The sequence below is a fragment of the Martes martes genome (genome assembly GCF_963455335.1).
Source record: "Martes martes genome assembly, chromosome: 11".
In the NCBI taxonomy this organism is placed as follows: Eukaryota; Metazoa; Chordata; class Mammalia; order Carnivora; family Mustelidae; genus Martes; species Martes martes.
The window spans coordinates 19830213-19854704 of NC_137899.1; the positions used below are offsets into that span (position 1 = coordinate 19830213).

At 42.3% G+C, this 24492-nt stretch overlaps 1 protein-coding gene across 1 annotated transcript; it reads left to right on the forward strand.

Annotated features, from left to right (window-relative positions):
• Positions 1 to 608: 608 nt before the first annotated feature.
• Positions 609 to 22495, forward strand: SLC26A3 (solute carrier family 26 member 3; the record flags this gene model as incomplete). The annotated part of the gene is made up of 20 exons (XM_080818549.1): positions 609 to 739; positions 1243 to 1382; positions 1980 to 2090; positions 2328 to 2500; positions 4233 to 4397; positions 6104 to 6256; positions 6648 to 6730; positions 10318 to 10465; positions 10579 to 10692; positions 10802 to 10879; positions 13758 to 13853; positions 14929 to 15035; positions 16167 to 16236; positions 16329 to 16421; positions 17063 to 17158; positions 17723 to 17956; positions 19530 to 19584; positions 20248 to 20390; positions 20509 to 20574; positions 22364 to 22495. 20 exons carry the CDS (start codon positions 609 to 611, stop codon positions 22385 to 22387), a joined length of 2280 nt encoding a protein of 759 aa, XP_080674675.1. The 3' UTR covers positions 22388 to 22495.
• Between the last annotated feature and the right edge of the window lie 1997 nt (positions 22496 to 24492).

Consider the following 24492-nt stretch of genomic DNA (forward strand, 5'->3'; position numbering starts at 1 on the left):
AAAAAAATAAGTGGACAGTCTCCTTGAATTTCACAAATTTCAAGCATTTCATGGATCTTTCAAAAATTCAGCTGGGGAAACCGAACAGTGTTGACTGCAGTGAAAGGGCAAGGAGTAGATTTTAAATGTAATCTGTCCCGGGACTCCACCATAATCTTGGCAACGTTTCTGAGAAATAAACTAAAGTGAATTCTTTTCTTGATGAGATCTCATCTAACAAGTAAAAAAAAAAAAAAAAAAAAAAATGCACTCACTGATGAGTAAACTGAGTCAACTTCTTTTGCTTTTTTGTGATCTTTTAAGAATAAATAATAAAAGCCCTTGTTTACTTACCCAAAGGAGCGGTGTCCAGCTCCTTGGAGTAAAAAGTGATATCACTGTCTCAAAACACAATCTAGGTCCCTTAATCCTGCCTCTTTTGATCTCAAAAGGTGGTAACATTCAGTTCGGAGATCACTCATCTGTAAATTGCATCACATTATCTCCGAGTTATTTAAGAAGCATGCTCTGTTTGGTTTCAGGCATTTGAACCTGCTAAAGGCAAGAAGAAGGGTTTGCCACATAGTTCCAAAGGTCTTCCTCTTAACAAAGGCATCAGAGAAAGCAAAATGATTGAACCCATTGGGAACCAGTACGTTGTAGCCAGGCCCGTGTATTCTGCAAATGCTTTCGGGGAGGAACATAAGAAGAAACAGAGACATCACAAGACCTTTCTGGATCATCTCAAAGGGTGTTGTAGGTAAGATATCTTTTAAGGTATTAGTATGAGGAATAAGTGAAGCACTTTCTTCTAACTTTCCAAGCTCTCCTTTCTGGCGTTAACGCATCGCCTTCAGGGGCTTCTTATCTTTGATTTCCAAACGTCCTACTCCCTGCCAGGACTGGAAAGGCAGTCTCTACAATGAACACCATCTCAACTCTCAACACAATCTCTCCGTATCCGAGCACTCAGAAATGAGGGCGGAGGAAAGTTCTCAACTGAGATGTTGTAAAAGTCAAGCTAAGGATGTCAGATAAGCTCTACTATGGCTAAAGAAAATCAGCATTTTTCTTTAAAAAAAATAATCCTTTGGTAGTGATGGGGGTGGGGCACTCAATATAGGTCAGGAAGTGAGTGTCAGTGGGAAAGGTGATGGTTCATTCTTGAATATAGTATGATCTTCACCAATTTTCCACTGCATTGAGGTGCCAAACTTACAATTGGATATGAATTAACTGAGTTGGGGATTTCAATGTTTTCAGCTGTTCTACACAGAAGGCCAAGAAGATTGCCCTGTCTTTGTTCCCCATAGCATCTTGGTTACCAGCCTACCAGATAAAGGAATGGCTACTCAGTGACATTGTTTCTGGAATCAGCACAGGGCTGGTAGCTGTACTACAAGGTAACTTTTTTTGAGAGGTAATTGATATGTCCTAGAATTCATCCTTGTCATGTACAGAATTCAGTGTTTTTTGATACATTCCCAAGGTTGTGCAACGATCACCATTATCTAATTCCAGAACATTTCTCTATGGAGAAATGAATCTTTTGCACGTTTTAAAATTAGGTTCTTTTTCTTTTTCTTGTTGAGTTGTAAGTGTTCTTTATATATTCTGGATACTAGGCCCTTATCCAAGATACAATTTGCAAATCATTTCTCCCATTCTGTGGGTTGTCATTTCACTTTCTTGATGGCAATCTTTGAAACACACATTTAAAAATTTTGATGGAGGTCAATTTATTTGTTTTTAATTTGATTGCTTAAACTGCAGGTGTCAGTTCTAAGAAACCATTGCCTCATCCAAGGTCACAAAGATGTACACCTATGTTTTCTTCTAAGAGTGTTATGGTTTTAGCTCCTGCATTTACATCCTTGATCTATTTGAGTTAATAAAGTAACTGATTTTCAAGGTAAAATCTGAAATATTTGAAGACCTCAAGAAGGACTTTTATGATTCCTTTGCCTGAAATAAGGACCCTGATGCTTCTGTATTTACAGGCTTAGCATTTGCTCTGCTGGTCACTGTCCCCCCAAGCTATGGATTATATGCAGCCTTTTTCCCAGTTCTGGTCTACTTTTTCCTGGGCACTTCAAAACACATATCTGTGGGTAAGTGAATTTGTGGGCTAATGAATGCTCACACGGCTTTTTCTTTATTAACTCCACCTGACACACTCTGTATCGATTCTAGTTGTGCATAATCCAGGAGTCATAGTTTCTTGTAAGAACTGGGTGGGGAAGGAGGGGAGAACAGCTGGCAATCTCTTTATCCACCACGTTATGGCTGAAAGACACCTGTGCTTAAGGGAGCCCTATATTGATTATAGTGCATTGTCTGTTAATTAGGTCCATTTCCAGTTCTGAGTATGATGGTGGGAGCCGTCGTTGTGAAATTAACCCCATCGGAGAGTACAGCTGCTCTGGAAATCTCTAACAGCTCAATGAGCAATGATTCCTCAACAGACGAGTATAAGGTGATGGTGGCTGCCACGGTCACAGTCCTTTCTGGAATCATTCAGGTGAGTGCTTTCTCATGTAACTGGCCCTCTCCTCCCCGTGCTGCTTGTCCTCACTGGTACACATCTTTCTGTTCTGTCTCCTTCCTGCCCACCCGGCCCCCACTCTTCCCTGGGCTTGCATTCCACTCTCACTGGCCCATAGGAAAGGAGAGGGTCTCCTCACCCCAACCCGAAGCAGAGGAGCAGATCCACATTGCAAAGGTGAGTGAATGCAGGTCTAGAGAGAAGGAAAAACAGGAAGAGGGAGGCACCAGTGGTGAGAAGTGAAATGCCTAATTCAAGTCATAATGACACTGGTGTCTTTGGAACTTTTTTTTTTTCTGATTCCTCAGGGACTGTAATCTAGCTGGAAGGATTTGGGGTTGAGCACTTTGAACTGTCCATCTCAAAGATTTCAGGAAAGCTGAAGAGAATTATGGAGGGGCTAAAGCCTCCCTCCCGAGCCACACCCCTGACTCCATTGCTGGTGAATAGTGAATAGTGAGAATGGCATGGATTCCTCAAGATGTTGGCTGAGTTTCTGATGAGTGATATTATTGGCTAAGACCATTCCTTAAAGAAAGAGAAAGTGAGTTTAAACAAGGACATTAGCGGTGTTCCCAACTGACAGACAACATGGCCAATTCTTTTCTGAATCTAGTGCCTTTGCATGTCTGCAGCTCCGGCTACATTCTGGAGACACAAATGGAAAGGCAACCCGGGGATCCAAGGGAAGGAGACTCTGTCCGTGTGTGTCACTGCAAAATACTGAGGCTTTGGGGGAATGAACAACTTTGGTTCGCCGCTAAACACAAGCACATCTGAGGTTCCGTACACAGTCATGTACCTCTTAGGAAAGTCAAACAACTTGTTTGACGGTGTATGCATGGAGGCTTACCATGAATGCCATAGCAGCCAGCAAGCCACTTAAAATTACATGGGAGGGGGCACCTGGGTGGCTCAGCGGGTTGGGCCTCTGCCTTCAGCTCCAGTCGTGGTCTTGGGGTCCTGGGATCGAGCCCCACATCGGGCTCTCTGCTTGGTGGGGAGCCTGCTTCACCCTCTCTCTCTGCCTGCCTTTCTGCCTACTTGTGATATCTCTCTCTCTCTCTCTCTCTCTCTCTCTCTCTGTTAAATAAATAAATAAATAGAATCTTTTTAAAAAATTATATGGGAAAATTTATGAGGGCTGGTGGTGGATAGGATTTTGCTATGAAAGGTATATGGGTATGTCTTCTAAAGATACAGCACCTGGGGGCACCTGGGTGGCTCAGTGGGTTAAAGCCTCTGCCTTCGGCACAGGTCGTGATCCCAGGGTCCTGGGATCGAGCCCCACATCGGGCTCTCTGCTCAGCAGGGAGCCTGCTTCCTCCTCTCTCTGCCTGCCTCTCTGCCTGCCTCTCTGCCTACTTGCGATCTCTATCTGTCAAATAAATAAATAAAATCTTAAAAAAAAAAAAAAAGATACAGCACCTTGAAGGGGGCGGGGAGGAAGGAAGAAGCTTCTTGGGGTGTACTAGACTTACATGCTCCGTGAACACTCTGTCACATTCTGCCTTGGGAGTTGAATGGGGAAAGGAGGGAGAGGGAGGAACCCGGAACCTGAGGTGTTCTGGGAGGCAAGGACACCTGCTTCTTCATTTACATACAGACTGAACCTTTACATTTTGGATCCTTTCCCCTGTTGGTTCTCTAGTTGCTGAGGTGCACCTGTAAGGCAGACTACCAAAGGCCTTTGCCCTTCTCTTTCCAGTTGCTCATGGGGGTCCTGCGGGTCGGATTCATGGTGATCTATCTATCGGAGTCCCTCATCAGTGGCTTCACCACAGCTGCTGCGGTGCACGTCCTGGTTTCTCAGCTCAAATTCATGCTTCAGCTGACAGTCCCAGCACACACTGATCCATTTTCAATTTTCAAAGTAAGTAGTCCTTTGGCCTTGAAAAATCGAAATATGTGATATTTACTATCCTGTTTCTGGGAGGCTTTCCTTTCATGACTTCCACGTGGGGCTTTCCGACAACTCCCGAGAATCCAACAGGTGGTGAAATTTAGTCACGTTCAGAAAAAATTAGTGGCCAAGGGAAGAACACTGAATATTGAACCGCATCTACCATCCAGCTATTGTGAACAATGCAAATCAGGTACCACATCTTTGAGATTCGACTCTGAAGTATTATGTAAAAGAAAAAAAAATCTAAGTTCATTATTAAAGGCTTTAGTATTTTGTTCCACGATTTAAAAATTCACCCCCAAATCTTCTTTTGAAAGAAGTGTGCTGAATGATAACGTTTCCCTATGTCTAAAAAGCGGGTCTTGTTCTTTGAAAATGGAGGTGCTTCAGACACCTGTATACATCCCTGTTTATAAAGCAAAAGGAAATTAACCAATGTGTGACTAGGACAGTGTGCATGGGGCATAGTGATTCTCAATTCTCTCTTCTTGTCTTGCTGAATCTCGCTAAAGGTTTGCCTGTTGTATTTGTCTTTGCCCAAAACCAGCTCTTAGTTCTGCTGATCTTTTCTATTGTCCTTTTAGTCTCAATTTCATGTATTTCCACTCTGATCTTTGTTGTCACCTTCCTTTTGTGAATTTCGGGCTTGTTGGTGCTTCTATCAAGACGGTTTTCGGAGCTGAGACAGAGTTTGCTCTGTATTGGAACCAGCCCTCCCTCACTCCCATCCAGAGCTACTGTAGAAGGGGAGTGTTTGAGGAGCAATTTGGGATCTAGTGTGGGCCTGCTTGAGCTCTCCAGATCCCATGGATATGGGATCCAACTGGTTATAAAAATTAAAACCATGTTCTGTGCAATATTAGCCAGGAAATGAGTTTCCAAAAGTGACACAGACAGTTAACTAAAAAGTATGAAGGGCCTTAACCTTAAAAAAAAAAAAAAAAAAAGCCAGGAATTAAGAGGATACATGCTAAGAAAACTATCGGGGAGCAGAGGGTATTCCCTGGATGGAGAAATGATGCTGATTATAAAATAATAACCCATAAGACCTAAGAACAGAAGAGACAAGTTGTAAAAATGTGAAAAGTATCCAGGGAATTTTGACACCAGCCAAAGATATTCCCAGCAAAAAGGCCACGAGCGTCCCTATACTAGCTGAGTGCCAGTGCTATGTTAACTTACTCATTCATGGTTAACTTGAGCACAATAGAGAATCACTCTTCTACCCATGCCAGTCCTGCTTGCCTCAATTTTTTTAAATCTGTTTGGAAATAATCAAATATTGCATCCAAATTATACGTCGATATAATGCTTGGGAAAGAAATGAAACAAATGAATAAAGAAACAAAAGAAAAGTAGAATCAGAATGTATAAATACAGAGAACAAGCTGATGATTGCCAGAGGGGCTGGGGGTGGGGGTTTGGGCCAAGTGGGTGAAGGGGAGCAGGGGATTCGGTTGAGTTATAGAATGAATACGTCACAGGAACAAAGGCACAGCATAGGGAATATAGTAATAGAGATGTCAAATCATTCTATTATACACCAGAAGCTAGCATTGTGTGTCAGCTGTACTCAAGTTAAAAAAAAGGTTATAAAAAATAAAAATCAAAAGGATTCTTAAAAAGGAAGAAAAAATATAGCACCTGGCTATTTTTTGCTTTTATAATTTTAGGTACTGAATTCTGTATTCACACAAATAGAGAAGACAAATATCGCAGACCTTGTGACCTCCTTGATTATCCTAGTGATTGTATTTGTGGTTAAAGAAATCAATCAGCGCTACAAAGCCAAACTTCCAGTGCCCATTCCAATTGAACTCATCATGGTAACTGATCATCTTAAGACTTTCTTTCATAATTCCTTAGTCTCCTGTTTTTATGTTGAAAACCTTCAGGAGGTTTTAGTGGGGTGGATGCCCTCTCTGCCGTTTCTGGGTGTCAAATTTAGTATGGTTTTCTCTTCATTCTGAATGAATGACTTCCTTTTGTGATTTGGGGTTCATTCTCTCCATGGGAGACGAGGACGGCGCAGAGAACAAGGCCTCAGAGAGGCTTGGCAGACCCATCAGAGCTGCGATTCTTAACCTCTGGTGGCTGAGGAGAATTGCTTCAGAACTTTTTTTTTAAAAGAAGCAAAGCCAGGGCTGGAGATTCTGATCTAAGAAGACTGTGAGTGATCTCTCATAATTCTAACTTGGGCAATTTGCAACTTTGCAGACTGTGATCGCAACAGGTGTGTCCTATGGCTTTGACTTCGAAAACAGGTTTAAGGTGGCTGTGGTTGGGGAGATGAAGAGAGGGTAAGTGTGTCTTTTATGGTGGCCTCTCCAAGCACTGACTAGACAGCGAGCAGTAAGTGGGGACGACTGTGAGCCAAATGCATTCATCCGGCTCAGAACCCTCCCTCCCTCATGGGAGGATGAGGAAGGCGCTCTACTCTCCTTCTAGGAAGGAGCCACAAAGGCTCTGTGGTTCTTAATATCAGAAAGTCTGTCTTTGTGGAAGAGCTCACCAACCAGATGAGCAGGGATTCACACGCAGGGAAAGTGTAGTGGTCAAAGTTAAAAAAAAAAAAGGCAAATCAAACCTGCTTCTCCTAAAAAGGAACCAAATGAAACCAGATTTCCTTGCCCATCGATTACTATAAACAATGTGCAGTGTTTTGTTGGAGGTGACTAGAGCCAAGTTCTGACAGTTCAAACGAGACACAGAAGGAATATCCGTAGCCCATTGCTTGAGCGATCCAGATAGGCACACTCTGTCCTTCCTCGTGATCAAATTCAAAACAAGACCAGAGCACCCGTGAACGCTGCAGAAGGATGGGAGGTCCCGTTCATACAAGGACTTTGAAAACGCATTGATTGCATTGCCCTTATTGGGCTGAGAAGAGAGATCCAGTTTTGTGTTTTCTTCTCTCTGGCCTCTGACCAGAGCATCAATTTCTTCCAATTGGCTTACCAAAGACAGGCTATGTTCCTGTTTAAAACAAACAAACAAAAGACCCCCCTCCTTCCCCACACTGAAGGAGCACTTGAGAATTCTAGGAATCAGCATTTATATGCATTATTGACTTTAAAATAACCAATTTTTTGAAAAAGGAAATGCGTGCAAAAATATTTTTATCGCCAGATAGTCATTTGTTACACTTAATGAACCTCGGGCACCATTTTTCATTTAAAAGATTTTTAAGTAAGAATTCATCTGAAACTGAAAGACTGTTTCTGGGATTTCTCTCCACCCTATAACTTGCAAATGATTACACTTTACTGAAAAGTCTTGGCAGACAGAAACTACTGAGACAGATAGACATAGATAGGTACATACAAAATTAAAGAGGACCTTGCCAGAAAGGATTTGGGAAATAAAACGTAAACTTGAGATCACTGAGTTACAATCTTTGAGACTCTTCTTAGTAAATAAATCTTGAATGTCAGCGGACCTCTCTCCACAGTGTTTGTGGGCAGGGGAAGGAGTAACTCACATTTATTAATCATTACACTTCATAGAGAGGCAGTGCAGCCTGGTAGGCAAGCTCACCGGTCCTAGAGCCAGAGTACCTATGATTTACTTCTGAGTTCCTTTTCGATTTGGGGCAAATAACTACACTCTATGCCTCTGTGTCCTTGGCTCTAAAAATGGGGCTAAAACTAGTAGCTATCACATTGGATTCTTATAAGGACTGAGTGTGTTCATACGTGTGACTTGCGTGCTTAAGTGCCTGTCTCACAGGGAGTGTTCCCACTGCTCTGTTACTAATTTAAGATCTAAATTAAGTACTAGGCTCCTTACATGCTTTTTCCACTCCAAGTTTTTCTGGGTGATGATTGAGTGGGCATTTTATTTTATTTTTTTAAGATTTTATTTCTTTGAGAGACACAGTGCACTCATGTGCAAGAGAGCACGAGCAGAGGGAGGGGGCAGAGGGAGAGGGAGAAGCAGGCTCCCTGCTGAGCAAGGAGCCCGATATGGGGCTCGATCCCAGGGCCCTGAGATCACGACCTGATCTGAAGGCAGAGGCTTAACTGAGCCACCCAGGCACCCTGAGTGGGCATTTTAAATTTCTGGTGATCACCAATACAATATAACTGGAAAATAATGATTATTAATTACTACTAATCTGCTGTTAAAAGTATGACACCTTGGAAGTGATTTTGTGAAGTCACACACACAGGCTGAAGGAAAGTGATCATCAAGACAGTCAAGGAGACATGGAAGATGCATTCACATTCCAGAGGGATCCCTATGATAATAGCTAATAGCCACTTCACACCTCCCAGTCTGTAAATAGTATTCATGGCTATTATTTTATTTGGCACCGCCCCTCACAAAAATTATGATGAAGAGAAAACAAGTGTCATTATTCTCCCTTTACAAAGGAGGAAGCTGGCTCAGGGAGGGGAAGTAGCAGAGCCAGAAAACGAATCCCAGTTTTCAGACTGTAAATCTCCATCACACCGCTCTGTCTCTGGTATTTAGAGGCTAGGACAAAAGAATAATAGCAGGCTTCTGGTGACTTCGGTATAAAAAGCAAATTTCAACTGTATCATCAATTCGGGATATGTTTTTGGAAAAACAACAACAACAGCATTCCAGACTAACGTTCTGATTCATGGCACCTCTCAGTATTTCTTCAAAATTAAGGCTGCAAATATGTGAACACGGTATTCATAAAACACGAACAGCAATGAAGAAAAAGTCAAATGGGTCCAATAAACTTACTTTGAATAAGATTTAGGTCAGAAGCACATGTTGACAGGAAGGAACTGAGCATTTCAGTCCAGGGATGTTGACCCGGAGATACTCGGCCCTTTTATAACAGTTAGCAAATATCATTTGACTGTCCTAAATCCATGAGGTACAAATGCAGAAGGATCTTCTCTGAGTTGAACGTTTCCCTGACACCGCGTGACTATAAATGGTCTTCCCCGTCAGAGCCACGGCTGGCTCCGGCACTACTGTGGGTCCCAGGGCAGAGTCCAAGGCCTATCTGTTTGCTGAGGGTTTTTCATGGAAGGTATTGTTATTGATGGAGGGAAGACTTTCTCGCTTCCCTTGTCTTTAATTGTGTTTGCTCAAAGACCTTCATCCATGGTAACTACTGAAGGGATTGTGGGCGATGCTTTTCAATCCCGTGTAACAATACAAGTGGGATCTAAGATATTTTGCATGAGGCTTATAGGGATATAAGTGTACCTTCTAATGCAGCTATACTAGCAAAAATATCAGATTCACCGCTATCATGGGACTGGGTTTGCATTCTGGTATCAAATTCAGGCAGCTCTGCTTTTCAACAGTAAGATAACAGATTCCAAAGTTTGCAGCGGTGCTAAATTCTTGCTGGTCACACTCCAAAATGAGACCAAACTCAGCCTCGATGGCATTCACTCATGGATTTGCCCAACAATTATTGACCACGTGATGTTTTGCCATGAAGACTGCGCGGTCTTGGTCATAGAACGATGAAGTAGTCACAGTCCCTGCTCTGTGTCTGGGGAGAGAGCTGTGGGGGAGGGTGGGGTAAGGAAGGGAGGTATCCAGGGCTGGAGAAGCACAGAGAACCTCACCTACCCCTGACTCTGGTGGTGAGATAAGACTTTCTGGAAGGAGGGATGGCGATGAGGAGAAGCGTTCAGGCAGAAGGAAGAGCAAATCGGAAGTTTCCGAGGTGAGAGTGCAGATGATGTCTTTGAGAAACAAACAAAAGCTTGGTATGGTTGAAGCATCAATTCTGGGCAATGATAGTGATTGAGCAGGAGTGGGGGTTGGGAAGGGATAGATCGGGAAGGAATCAGCTAAGGAATTTGGGCTTTTCCTGAGGACAAGTGAATGTCGTTGAAGGTTTATTAGCAGGTGGGTGATGCTCAAACTCGCTCCGTTTCCTTTTCAGATTTCAGCCTCCCATCGCACCCAACACGCAGATTTTCCAAGAGACCATTGGGGACAGCTTCAGCATTGCCATCGTTGGCTTTGTGGTGGCCTTCTCCGTGGCCAGTGTCTATTCCCTCAAATACGATTATCCGATCGATGGCAATCAGGTAAGTTTACAACCTGGGCTGGGCCTCTTTAGGCAACTTCAAGTAATACTTTGCGGACATCGTACCATCGCAGTGCCATTTCTAAAAAAGATTCCTCTTTGTTCTCCTGCCAGGAGTTAATAGCCTTGGGACTGAGTAACATATTCAGCGGATCATTCAAAGGCTTTGCTGGGAGTACCGCCCTCTCCAGATCGGGGGTTCAGGAGAGCACTGGGGGCAAAACACAGGTAGTTGAGGGTCTTCAATGCAGGGGCCGTCCTGGTGTTGGGACCCGACTGGCGACTCCAAGCTGGGGGGGATGTCCATTTTGTAATGACAATCTTTTCATCTTTACAGATCGCTGGGATTCTCTCTGCTATCATCGTGCTGATTGTCATCTTAGCCCTTGGATTTCTTCTGGAACCACTACAAAAGGTAACGCTCATCTCTCTTTGGGTTCTTTCTCTTTCTTAGCTTTGGGTGATGATGGATCAAGGACCCTGGCTCTTCCATTCTGGAAGTGCAAACTAGACAGGAAAATGTGGGAACTGCAAATTCTCGAGTACCCTTCCTGGCCCATAGTCTGGGGCCAAAGTCTTCGGCAGCATTTTATGAATGCTAGGAACGCAAAGCCCCAGCTCCCTTATCTGCTCCACTCTCCGCGTGTTTGTAAGCCCTGAAAATAATTAATGTTTAGACAGAAAGAAGGCCAGGTGCTACAGCTTCAATGTGGATTGATGGAAGTGAAGATTCCCCTAGAGGCTGAGGTCATCGGGGCCTCTATCAAGTTCAGAGAGTGGTGCTACCAGCCGCACAACCCATTCTCACAGATCCACCCTGCAGTTTCCAGGGTTTGGTCAGACTCCAAGATCAACACTCTCAGGTTGTAGGCTGCGGGGGCCCTGCCACACAGACCTCACACCGTCACCCTCTTGCTCCTTGGTCCATCTCTCCTGAACTGTGGTTTTTGAGGGTTTGGGTTCATGCTTTGTAAATGGCTGCAACCCCCCAATTAAAGAAGTAACAGAAGACCCTGGAAAACAAAGGGTCTGTAGGAAACCAGACGACAGTAAATATCTTGTTTTTTGTGGAGGTGATATAATTTTGAGGTGCTCCACGGAACATTGGCTCTTAAGTCCTGGAGACCTCCTTCTGATCCGGGCTCTGCCTCTTTTTCTCTGTGTGCTTCTAGGCAAATTACTGAACCTCTCTGAACCTCATTTTCATTAGTAAAAATAAGGAGGAAAACAGCACTTGCCTCACAGAGTTGCTGTGAAAACTAAATGAAATAATGCACATTAAGGACTTGCACAGGACAAGCACTTAATAAATGTAGCCATTATTGTTAGTATATTTATTGTATTGTTATTATTCTACAAACATTATATCATACTTCTCACTACAAAGGGCATAGAGATTGGACACAGCCCATAGTGTTTCTTGGTTGATATCTAGGCCTTTTTCCTTGCTGGTTGGTAGCTAGAAAGTGAATCTGGCCCCAGGTTTCTAGACTAACAGTGTTGTCGTCCCAAAGAGCCTCACTGGCCAACTCAGTCTTCAAGCCATGCAGCGTACTCTCTGCCAAGAATATGCGTTCTCCACAGTCTAGCCTACTGCTTTCCAAAGGAATGGCATCGAAGGAATCATGAAGTCTCCACCAAAGAAATAGAATGTCTATCTCAGTAAAACTAAGTGCACACGCAACCCCCCTATTAGAGAATTCTGCTCTATTGTGCTTCTTCCCAAGGGTACCCTTGGGCTCTACATTGCCCATGTTGAGTTGGCCAATCTCAAGAAATCATGCCAGTTAAAAACCTATTTCTGTCATGAATAAAGCACACCCCAGGACATTGTCCTTGATGTGAGTCAAAGCCCCACTGACAAAGGATCTGTGTGATGAGTTCTACTTAGGCCATTGTATCTGTAGTTATCTGTTTGATGGGAATAGCTAGTTTGCTTCTCTTTGTAATGTGAACTATGCAAAATAACCCACAAGAAGAGCTGGTGATAAATGAGTGCTGATTAAGCAACAGCAGCTGTCAGCATCTTTTAAAAGATTTTATTTATTTATTTGAGAGAGAGAAAGAGCACAAGTGGGAGGGACAGTGGGCAGGGAGAGAGAGAACCTCAAGCCACTTCCCACTGAGCATGGAGCCCGACATAGGGCTCGATCCCAGGACCCAGATGTCAGGGCCTGAGCAGAAACCAGATGCTTAACCCACTGTGCCACCCAGGTGCCCCTGTTCTTATCATTTTATACCCATTTAATCCTTTACATCAAGTACAGTATGGAGACCTGATTCCTGATAAAAATTATCCCTTTTCCTTTCTGTGGCTTCTCAGTGCCCTGTAATCTTTACTCTTTAAAGGGCTCTCTTGTGTCTGTAGTGCAATGAAAAATTTTAAAAATTGTTTCTCTGGTGAATACTGACCAGGCGAGAAAAAAACGCCTGATGGAAAGAGAAGGAGTAATCCTCTTCGGCAGTGGGCACCTGACATGCTCTATCCTCGGGTCCCCCAGTGGAGGGGCACAGCCTACAGCGCCTTGTGCACCCACCTCACCCACCCAGCACAGCAGGGACATCTTACAGTTGCTACAGTGCGTGATCAGAACCAGGACAGGGACACTGGCACCGTGCTGTCAACAGACCATACTCAGTTTTCAAGATTTTGTAACTGGCATTCATTTGCGAACTAACTAGTTCTAACCAGTTAACCAGTACTTAACTAGCAACTTCCTTTTCAATGTCACACTCAGTCCAGAGTCTGCTTGAGATTCTTTCCCTCTCCCTCTGCCCCTCTCACATGCACATGTTCTCGCTCTCTCAAATAAATAAATAAATGCTTTGTAAAAAAAAAAAATGGTTGAATGCTGATCATCCTCAAAGGTTTGAATTATGATTCTGGGTGCTGCAAGTTCCCCAGGTTTTTCTTTTTTTTTTTTTAAACAAAGAGCAACCCCTTCACCCCACCTCCAATAAATAAACACACATTAGACTGTCTCTGATTAGGAAAGTTTTATTTCAGGCATCGGTCTTCAGATCTGCCTGCCTCTGTCCCAAGGTACAGGCCAGTAAGTGCTTTCCTCCACCCAGAGCCTGGCACTGTTACCATGGTGGGGACAAATGCATCCCTGGGAATAGGTCAGAGTCTCAGGTGTGTTATGCCCTGCAGGGCACTAGACACCGGAAAAAGGGTGTGTTCTGGACTGGGCTTGGAGGCCCTTTAAAGGACACGCTTATCTACAACCTTCACCCTTATTTCTGTATGACTTATTTATCTTTAAGTACATCTGCTGTTTGTTTTTTTGCAGTCTGTCCTGGCGGCGTTAGCACTTGGGAACTTGAAGGGAATGCTGATGCAGTTCACAGAGATACGAAGACTCTGGCGGAAGGATAAGTATGATTGTGTGAGTAGATGTGGTATTTGAGAGACAGAGAAATCAGAACAATATGCTGATTTTGGACTCTGTGCTGAGCAGAGAACCCAACTGGGGCTCAATCTCACGACCATGATGTCCCCGTTTGGAGTGGGGACCAAGAATCCAAGGCCGAACCAACCAACGATGCCACCCAGCTGCCCCTTCCTTTGCTATTTTTAAACTGCATACTCTAATGATTCCTCTTTGGGATTTTAATTTAGAAGGACGTGCCACTTGCAAGAAGGAGATGCTCCATGAAACACTAGTGGGATATGGTTGCTTCGGTTTTTCATTACATTGGATGTTTGTTTCCAGAGAATCTGCAACGTCTTTAAATTCTGAACGTTTCTTTTGGAAATACCCTATAAAGTCCCCCCTTCTCTTGACATGCCTTGTGATGAGACACAGAGTCCATAATTTTATCAGGATCAAAGTCTGGGGCATAAAAATGTTAACATATCCTACATATCGTACTTAACGAGCATAAAGTAATCAGCTGTACTTGGTTTACTCTTGTTCCTGGTAGATGATTGTTGGGGATTTTAACACCCTTTTGACATGCTGACATTCTTGTACAGATAGTGGCCATTTATTAAATCAGCAGGCCACCAGTAAGAAATCGGTAGAAGCGCTGTCAGATACTTTGCTGATTTTAACCAACAACTGCTGGTTCTACAGTTTTAATTGTGCCATATAGACTCAGTTACTTCCTTAATTGGGTCAGGACACACTCTCGGGGAGCCTGGGTGGCTCAGTTGGCTGAGTGTCTGCCTTTGGCTTGGGTCGTGATCCCAGGGTCCTGGGATGGGGCTCCCTGCTCAGAGGTGAGTCTGCTTCTCCCTCTGCCTGCTGCTCCCTGCTTGTTCCCTCTCTCTTTCAAATAAATAAATAAAAGTCTTTAATTAAAAAAAAAGAAATGATCTCTTGAGGCAGGTCCCTTGTTCTGCACATTTCCAGCCTCTGCTTTGGCTCTAGAAGTTCATGCTTTCTCAAAGCTCTGGACCTAAGACACTGTGGTTGAGTCAGAGTAAATTGTAGTGCGTGTGTTGCCTTCTTTTTACAGCTAATTTGGATCATGACCTTCATCTTTGCCATTGTCCTGGGACTCGGTTTAGGCCTGGCAGCTAGCGTGGCATTTCAGCTTCTGACCATTGTGTTCAGGACCCAATTGTGAGTGTTCATCGTGCTCTGCCTCCTTGCAGACTTGGACCTGCCTGTGGGAGGGGATCAAATGTCACAGTTTCAGGGGAATGTAGTTTAGTTGACAGGCATGCACATCTATCAAGAACGGCTGGTCCGTTGTTCCTCACGTGGCTCCCCTCAAGGCCTGAAGGGCCATAGACATGTCCTGACCTCAGAGCTTCAGCCCAGGTCCCACCAGCTACTGAGCTGTTCCCTGCTTTGAGACCAATTCAGAGAAATCGTATGTACTGCAGAGTCTCTTTGCCCAGTGGAAACTGAAAGTCATTATCCTCTGAGCAGGTGTCATGTCTTTTCCATAGTCTTGCCAGACATGGAAATGGGTCCCAGAGAAGACTGTGGGATTCTTGACGTCTGGCGGAGGGCTGTTCCTCTTTACGGGTTGCTGGATTGCTCTCCCATCTAAAAACGGGGCTGGGCTAGAGAACTTCCCAAAGGCCCCTGTCGTCCAAAAAGTCCACAAAGACTAGTTAGCATTCTTGATTCTTAACAACCAGTCCAAACATCTTCCTGATTCTTAAATCTCTGCCATATAATGTCACCATTATAATGTCTCAGCCTATGTTGGATGGCATGGTGTGACAGAGAAATAGGCTTCTTGGTGGCTCAGGAGTTCTAGGACAGAAGGTGGGATGGTTAATGTTAATCTCCGGCTGATGGAATATATTTATGTTGAAGTGTTCCTGCCTCCTCTGATTCCGTCATCTTTTCGTTCATTTCTCGGGGACCCATCAATCACAGAGACAGACCGAGTGGTTGTAGGCAAAACATTGTGCTTCTCCATGCCCTCGTCTGTACAACTGGATGATTGTATCGATTTCACTGAATAACTAGGATATTCTGAACCCAAAGAGCAAAAGCACATGGGAGCGCTTTGTAAGCTGGAAGGTGGTAAATGGAAGGCATTGTTCTAGGTTGTTCTAGGATAGGTAAAACAAGGTGTTTGCCCCCCCAGGTGTCCAATGGCATGATGATTCCCCAGCCCTTTACATTTTGAAAGTGAGCCTGCTCGTAGCCTTGATTTGCTAGAAGTCAGTGTTAGCCTTAACGGGCCTCACACACGCTCACGAGTGATTCACTTGGTGTTGATTTTCCCTACAGTCCAAAATGCAGCACTCTGGCTAATGTCGGAAGGAGCAACATCTACAAGAATAAGAAGGATTACTCGGATGTAAGGAAGATCTGTTTTTTTCAGTTTGACTTGCTGAAAGATATTAATATGAGTCCCATGGGCTTGTCTCACATTACTTCTCTGCCTTACAGATGTACGAGCCGGAAGGGGTGAAGATCTTCAGGTGTCCAGCCCCCATCTACTTCGCAAATATTCATTTCTTTAAACAGAAACTTATCGATGCTGTAAGGTTTGAAGTTGTTACTTTTTTTTTTTTTTGGTAATTCCACCCTATATCTAGGAATGAAATGTTTGCTCTGTAACCAGAGGGTGACTGATTTCACATATGTTGAAGTCGGATTGTGTTCATATTTTTCTGTCCCGTGTTCCAGAGCAGGTGAAACTACTTTATAAGGGGTCTATTAATATGTTGGGAAATAAGGCCCTTTAGGATAAGGTTCAATGCAGAGTCACCTTTTTTTTTTAAGATTTTATTTATTTATTTGACAGAGAGAGCGAGAGCACAAGAAGGGGGAGCAGTAGAGGGAGAGGGAGAAGCAGGCTCCCTGCTCAGCAGGGAGCCCAGTATGGGGCTCAATCCCAGGACCCTGGGATCATGACCTTAGCCGAAGGCAGATGCTGAACCACTGAGCCACCCAGGAGCCCGAGGTTTTTGAATGTTAATAACAGCATACAGGCTGAGCAGACCAAAGTCGTTGACACAATGCCATCACTGTTGTTTGAACCACTTCTACGTTTTCTTACACGTATCGTTATTATGTGCCCCAATCCCAACCCATCCCACTTAAAGTTATTAGAATTCTGCTACAGGATATTAAGCAGCATCCTATTCCACACTCTTGTAAGACAGCAATGGATTTTTCAGGTTGGCTTCAACCCACTACGAATTCTACGCAAGCGCAACAAAGCTTTGAAAAAAATCCGGAAGCTGCAGAAGAAAGGCCTGTTGCAAGTGACACCAGTAAGATTCTTTCTTTCTTTTTTTAATGGGAAAAATTATATTATATATTTAACCACAAGTGAATTATCATTTCAACATGCACCGATTCCTGGAACCAACAAAACCTTAGCCCGATGTGAACTGCATATACATCTGGCAATTTGTGTGACCAAATTATATAGCATTTTAGCAAAAATCTTGTAGGCCTCCTTTGTTTTTCCTAAGGGCCTCTTAAGTCCAGTGAGACTTTGATTATTTCCTAGGGATGAAACCGTACATTTCTTGACTACATTTCTGGGTATCATAGCTAAAAGCGTATAAAATGTAGTTCAAGGTGTTGGTTCCATTCCTTTAAGTGAAATGCTAGATAAACCAGGTATGTCGGGTGTCAGTGTTGTTTTTTTCAATGGCATCTTTGAGGGTCTCCTTAAAACTTTTGTTTTCCTGGGAAAACGTTGCTTCTCCGAAGGAAAGGGCTTGAGCTGACTTTGAATGTGAGCTTCAGAAACTCACTGGGTATTTTTGACACAGGCAATGTTTCTCTTGGTCAGAGCTATCAAGAGTATTTCTTGTCTTCTCTTGCAGAAAGGGTTCATATGTACCAATGATGGCTTTAAAGATTCCGACGACGAGCTGAACAACAGCGAGATAGAAGAACTGGACCAGCCAATCAACACCAGCGACCTGCCCTTCCAGATAGACTGGAATGCTGATCTTCCTCTCAACATGGTGGTCCCTAAAATCAGCCTGCATAGCCTTATTCTTGACTTTTCAGCGGTGTCATTTCTTGACATTTCTTCAATGAGGGGGCTCAAAACGGTAATTACTTTCTTTCTGAATAAACACAACCAATCAGTGGCCAAAGGTAAAAAGATATAGTTGAGGAAAGATGGTTCTTTAGATCCTACACACTTACCCAGAAGCAAATCGTAATTTTAGGATAGTCCATGCAGAGAGTGGGAGTGGGTGGGGTGCGTTCACTGAGCTCTTTGAAAGAGCATTTCCCAGGAGGCTGGCATATAATTTTGAAGACAGCCACACCCATATTTCTAATGTGCGCTGAACTTGCCACTGCACAACCATGCCCACACCCCTGTGAAATCCCAGCTCTGTGGGACCTTCAAATCCTGTGGGCACCGTATCGAAGTTGTCCTGAAATACAGAACATTTGGGATGATCTTGGACAAAGGTGTAATAGCAGATCCTTTTGTTTTGTCTTTATCCATTACAAACCGATGAAGTTTCACTTTGCTATATTAAGCCTGTCCCTCACACCCCCATCACTCCCACCCCACCAAAAAAGGAGGTATGTGAAAGAATTGATGTCACGTGTGATTTAAAAATAGGACTAAAAGCTTCAGGTTGTACTCTGTATTCTTTCCATGGTTCTGTGAGCATTTCTAAAATAAACTGGTTTCCAACAGAGATACAGAAAGAGACTAAAGAAAATTTAAGACATTCCACATTTACCCCTCTTTTTCTGGGGTTTTCACAGACATCTTCCTACATAAGAACTGAGCTAAGATAAGGTCTATTAAATATGGGTGAACTGAATACAAAATTAGAAAATTGAATCGATTTTGTTTCCCTCAGACTTAAAAAAAAATTCTTAACATCACAGAACTCTCAAAACTGCTTGTTTTTTCTTTCAGTTGTTTTAGCTTTGGAGAAAACACACACACACACACACACACACACACACACACATAACACACACACACACACACAATTTGTTTTTGGTCCCAGCAGTATAGCACAAAGGACAGGGACTCTGCCTTATGTTTCTTTAAAGCCCTTATTCTTGGTTCAGTGTCTTGTAGAGGTTCGGTGTTTACTGATGATTGACAATGATTTTAATGATCATCTAAAATGATCAACAGTAACTCTTCTTATCTTATATGACCTCAGTCACATCACTACTGGTATATATTCTTAGCCTAGGGCCTGGAAAACAAATCAAGATTCATTGGCGTTACTACCTCCAGTCACTGTGGACAGAAATAATGAACAGGTTACAAGCCATAGGGTTTTGGGTTTTTCTACTTCTGTGCAGTGAGAAAGCTCTGGTCAAGGTCATCCCATAAAGGAATTGGTTTTCAGATTAAATCAGAGCCTATCTTGTGAGTGGAAACAGAAGATTTCCCCATCATACTTCCCACAGGAATGATCATTTTTAACTTCTTTTTGAAGAGGAGAGTTCTTTCCTTTGGATTCATTTCCTCCCATCACAGAGCCTTGTTGTTAATTTTAGTGTCTCTTTATACCATTATCTCTTTTCAAAATGTAAAAGGTTCTCTAAGCAACACAATATCCATAAGGCATAATTATGATCATTTTATGTTTCTGACAAGTAAAACTGTTTCCTAAGGAAGATCTACTTTCTTTTTAACAGATTCTGCAAGAATTTATCAGGATCAATGTAGATGTGTATATTGTTGGAAGTGATGGTAAGTTGTTTTTATGTTCTGACAATCACTTCAGGCTCATGGCCAACTCTCAATGTAGACGGCCTCTCCAAAGTCTAGGTCTTGTTTATGATCTATTAATTATAATAATAATTTATATTAATATATGCTAATATATTAATATAGTAACTATATTATATATGACTTTATATGTATTCCCTTTATTAGGAAAACGAACTACAATAAGTAACTGGTAGGTAATAGGTCCAGCAGTCCAGAACCAGAGCATATCACTGCTCTATGAGCATATGTCCTATTTTGGCAGAATCCCAATTTTGTATAAGCCATACTTGCTGCTCTCATCATTAGCCAGGGAGATTAATTCACTAGGATTTTGCCTCAAGGAAAGTGGATTGATTTTCTTCTGAGAAGTGCTAAAAGTTTTCCTCATTGGAGTCTTTTCCTTCTTATTAGGGCAGTAAATGTTTTCTTTTATTAGAAAGGTATCCTTGTATTCCAGAAAACACCATACTAATAGTACACTGGTATCGTACCATTGCGATCGCCAGACACCTTACCAAACATCCATGAGCTGCGTGTTTGCAAACGGAAATTCAGATCTCCAGTCTCAAGAAGAAACCTGCGGCCGAACAATGACTTCCTCCTGTCACTTCTTCCTGTCGTTCTGTCTTTCCCACTCTTCAGACGATTTCATTGAGAAGCTTGCCCAGTGTGAATTTTTTGACGATGAAGTCAAGGACTCAATCTTCTTCTTAACAATCCATGATGCTGTTTTGCACATTTGGATGACAAAGGACTACAATGGTTCAAAGTTTAATGCCCGTCAGGTACCAGCTCTTTGGTGACTTTCACATTTATGTAAAAACCATCTGTACTTCGATTCCCCTTTCTTTTTCAACATTTTTTAAATGTTCCTAACCCATGATTCCATTCTGGTTCTCTCAGGAAAAAGAAATGAAATTTGATTTTACCATAAATACAAATGGAGGATTACGTAATCGGGAATGTCAGGTAAGATTCTTCAACAAGGTTAGCTGTATCTAGACATCACAACAACAACAAAAAAGACTGAAAAGCAGTGAGGCCTCTTCCAGCAGGCTATAGAAAGTCCAGCCCTTGTTTGAGCCACTGGGCCTCTTCCCTAGAAAACAGAAGCAATGCCAGTGTTCATAGGGACTTTGAGAGAAAAGAAATCCAGACCAGTACCAAAAAAGATAGAAAATAGTGATACTAGGTCTCTATTAATGCAATATTGAGCAGAGAGAGAGAGAGAGATCTTTATGTTTTCAAAGTACTTACAACCAAGATGTTATTCTACTCTTATAACAATCCAGGAGGCAGAGAAAGTTTGGCTGTTTCCACTTACAGATGAATTAGTGATGGTGCTGAAAAGCTCATACTCACTTCCTGTTTCCCATGTGCATGGGGAAGTCCCCACCACAGAGCCTAGATCAGCAGTGAAAGTGAAGTTAAGCTCCTCTCCTTCCTTACTAGAAGGTGCCAAGTTCATTTAACTGGGTAGTTCTATTTCATTTTAGAACATTCATTCCTAGAATATTCAGTCCTTTAAGGGAAGGTCTCCAGTCTGGGAAAAGCAGAATCACAAATCAAATTGGGTATCTGCTACAGGTCAGGTACATGGCAGGTGCATCACATTCATTATCTCATCCTTACAACAATATGCAGAGAAAGTATCATTTCATAAATGAGGAAATTAGGGAGGGCTCAGAGAGCTTAACTGATTTGTTTAAGGTCACACACCAACCAAAGTGACAGCATCAGGATTTGAAGCGAGATCTGTCTGATGCCAAGCCCTGGGCTCTACTCACTATGGTACACTGGTTCTATCCTTTGGCAAAAGACTAATGGAATTAGGGATCCTGAGAAAGAATCTAAAGATTGCTTTCAAGTATGGGAGGTGGCTGATGGTGTTTCTCTTATTTGAGGAAAGGTTTAAGAAGAAACAAAAAAAAAAAAAAAAAGGAATTTAGATTAGAAATGAAGATGTATATAGAATAAGATAACCCTAGCTCCTTATTAAAACTTACGCCAAATAGGAAGAGTTCAATGAAAAAGCCATTCCAGAAGTTAGACAAGCTGGAGTGAGAGCACCTTCTCAGAAAGCACCAGTCATGTTTCCAGCCTGCCATTTTTTCCAGGGCTGTATTCTAGAGGAATCCACATGGGTCACCTTGCCTGAGCCCCCTCTACGTAGAGCCTTATGAGAAATCCTCTCCCCCATAGTTGGATTCAGAACTGTCACCAAGTTGGAAAGGACAAAGTGTAGAAACAGAACGTATACCTAACGAGTCAAATCAAAGCTTCAGAACCGACCACCTAACAGAATGTAGTCAGGACCATCCTGTATCTGTCTCCCCATATTAAAACAACAACAACAAAACAACAACAACAACAAAAATTTAACCAGCGGTGACCCACATGGAAGCAGAATGTGCCCGGCCGGCATGCGGAGCCCCTTGGAACTTGTGTGGCCACTGACACAGTTGTGAAGGGGGATATTGCTACAACTGCTGTACTGTCATTTTGATTAAGTTAAATTAGACCTTTGAAAGGTACCCTTACATCATGACACGGTGTCACGTGGGTCTATGTTAACCAAGTAGCAGTGGAAGGTAGGATCATTAAAATTCAAGACGAAAAATTTGTGGTTAACTCTGGTAAATTCTAGGTCTTCATTTTAGCACGATGGACCACATTTGCTATAAGATCAGATTATTGAAAGGGACACATCTTCTAAGACCAGAACTTTTAAGAACCAGAACTTTCTATCTTCTTCCAGGTACCAGTTGAAACAAAATTCTAACCAAAATATAATTCAGACGGATCCTCACCTGTAATATAAAGAACAACTTTATACCCAGGAAGTTATTGATAAGTTCATACATTGTATGAAGAACACTTTTACTTGACGGAATTATGTTTCAAACTTTGGAACGAAATTGTTCTAGCATGGTATATTTTTCACATGTGTAGTATAAAATTATGTAGATACTCTTAATTTTATATCTTGCAGGTTTATCAGAGGAAGAAAATGTTTTGTTTATATGTATTTTTATAGCACTGACAGATTCCCATCTAGGGCATGACCTTCATGCATAGGTTTTGCAGTGTATTTACAACACTGCTTTGACTCTTGTAATTTATAGTTCATATGAATCTATTTCCATTTTTTAAAATTCCATTGTACAGTGGATATGTCTTGTTTTGTTAAATTTCTTGTTAGCTTTCTGAAATATGCCTGCTGTGGGTCCCCTCTGCAATGGCCTGGCTGGAAATCTGACACGAGAATTATCTGAAACCTTGCAATGACACTTAACGCTGCCAGAGTTTATTATTATCACTATAGCTTTTTAACGCACCCAACCACCTCCTACCCAGATCTAGACACTATCCTTCCAATGCCATTATCTGTAACTATGACTAGCTTTTAAGGCAAGTCCTTTCCTTCTACCTCTTAGTAGGAGAATTGGATAAGCTAATGAAGATAGAAAATGAAAAAGCAAGAAGGTGAAAAGCAGAGAAAACATGACGGGTAACTAGCTCTTCCTGGTCTTGGAGGAAAGCGAAGATAATAGGACAAAGTCTGACTCTTCACTGCTGGTAATTTGGAACTCACAGGGCAGAGTATCAGCTCTAGAGCTCAATTTAGCTGGAGGATAAGATTCCGCACACACGCTTCTCTTTTTTGCTGGCATTGTTCTTGATGCAAAGTTGTATTTATTTTATGTAATAGATAAATTTGTGACTTTGTAAAAAATAACTTTGTCAATGAGAAAAGTCTCAATTATTTTAAATCTCACCTCTAAAGCTTTACTGTCTAAGTACCCTTCTATCATCTATTAGTGTCTTTACTGAGTCTATTAGACTTAAAATCAATGACAGTAAGGTGAAACAAAGGTTTATTTACGTAGCTACTCTTAAAAATTAGAATATAAGCACTCTTTGAAGGAACAGCTCTTAAATTTTTGAGTCATAGATACCTTACAGATCTTCATCCACCCCCACAGACTTTAGGGGACAGACACACACACACACACACACACACACACACACACACTTTATATAGGATTCATATACCATGGCTTTAACCCCATGAATGTCGAGTTAAGACCTCTTTGTAGAGGTCAGGGAGTGGAAATTTAGCTCATAGGCCTGTTTTACTGATCATTTGGCTTGGGAATGGAGCAAAAGCCTGATGTAGGATTATAGCTGATGTCTGCATCTTCCCAAATAAAGGGGCTCTTTATACGCTTCTTGCTAATCAAAGTTTTTAACATGGAGCACTCCAAGCATTGCGCCCCCATTTCAATCTATTCAACTTTAACATCTTAGAGGTTCACTTATCCTCACACTTAAACATTTTCTTCTCTTAGGCTTCTAAGGTGGATATGCTTTGGGTAATGGGAACACATGGGGTTGGGCCTCTCCTTACCTGACTCAGAGCAAATATTGAAAACTGGTACAAAAATCTGATCCCTGATTTAGGAAAAGGCCAAGAGATCATGTTGGAAGACAAAAAAAAAAAACAAAAAATCTTACGTAAGTCAGAGCAAGCACTGAAGGGAAGAGGATATCCAGTGATGCAACTGGGAGACAGAACAACTTGTGAAGAGACAGATACGTTACTGAAATTAAGAAAGGTTGATGCTAATACATGCTGAGCGGTTTATCCTTAAAAATTTTTCTAATGACTATTTAAGTATTTGATACACATTCTTGTCTAAATGCAGTAGCTTACCATTTGGAAATGCAAATGAAATGCTCTTGGCCATACACTGCATAAACTAGAACAGACCATACGAATCTTTCATACATTTTTCTGCCATGTTCATCTGCACATCAATCTACTGACCTTGTCCCCCCCGATCTGCTCCACCAGCATCTTTTACTGCCCCAGCTAATGCCAAC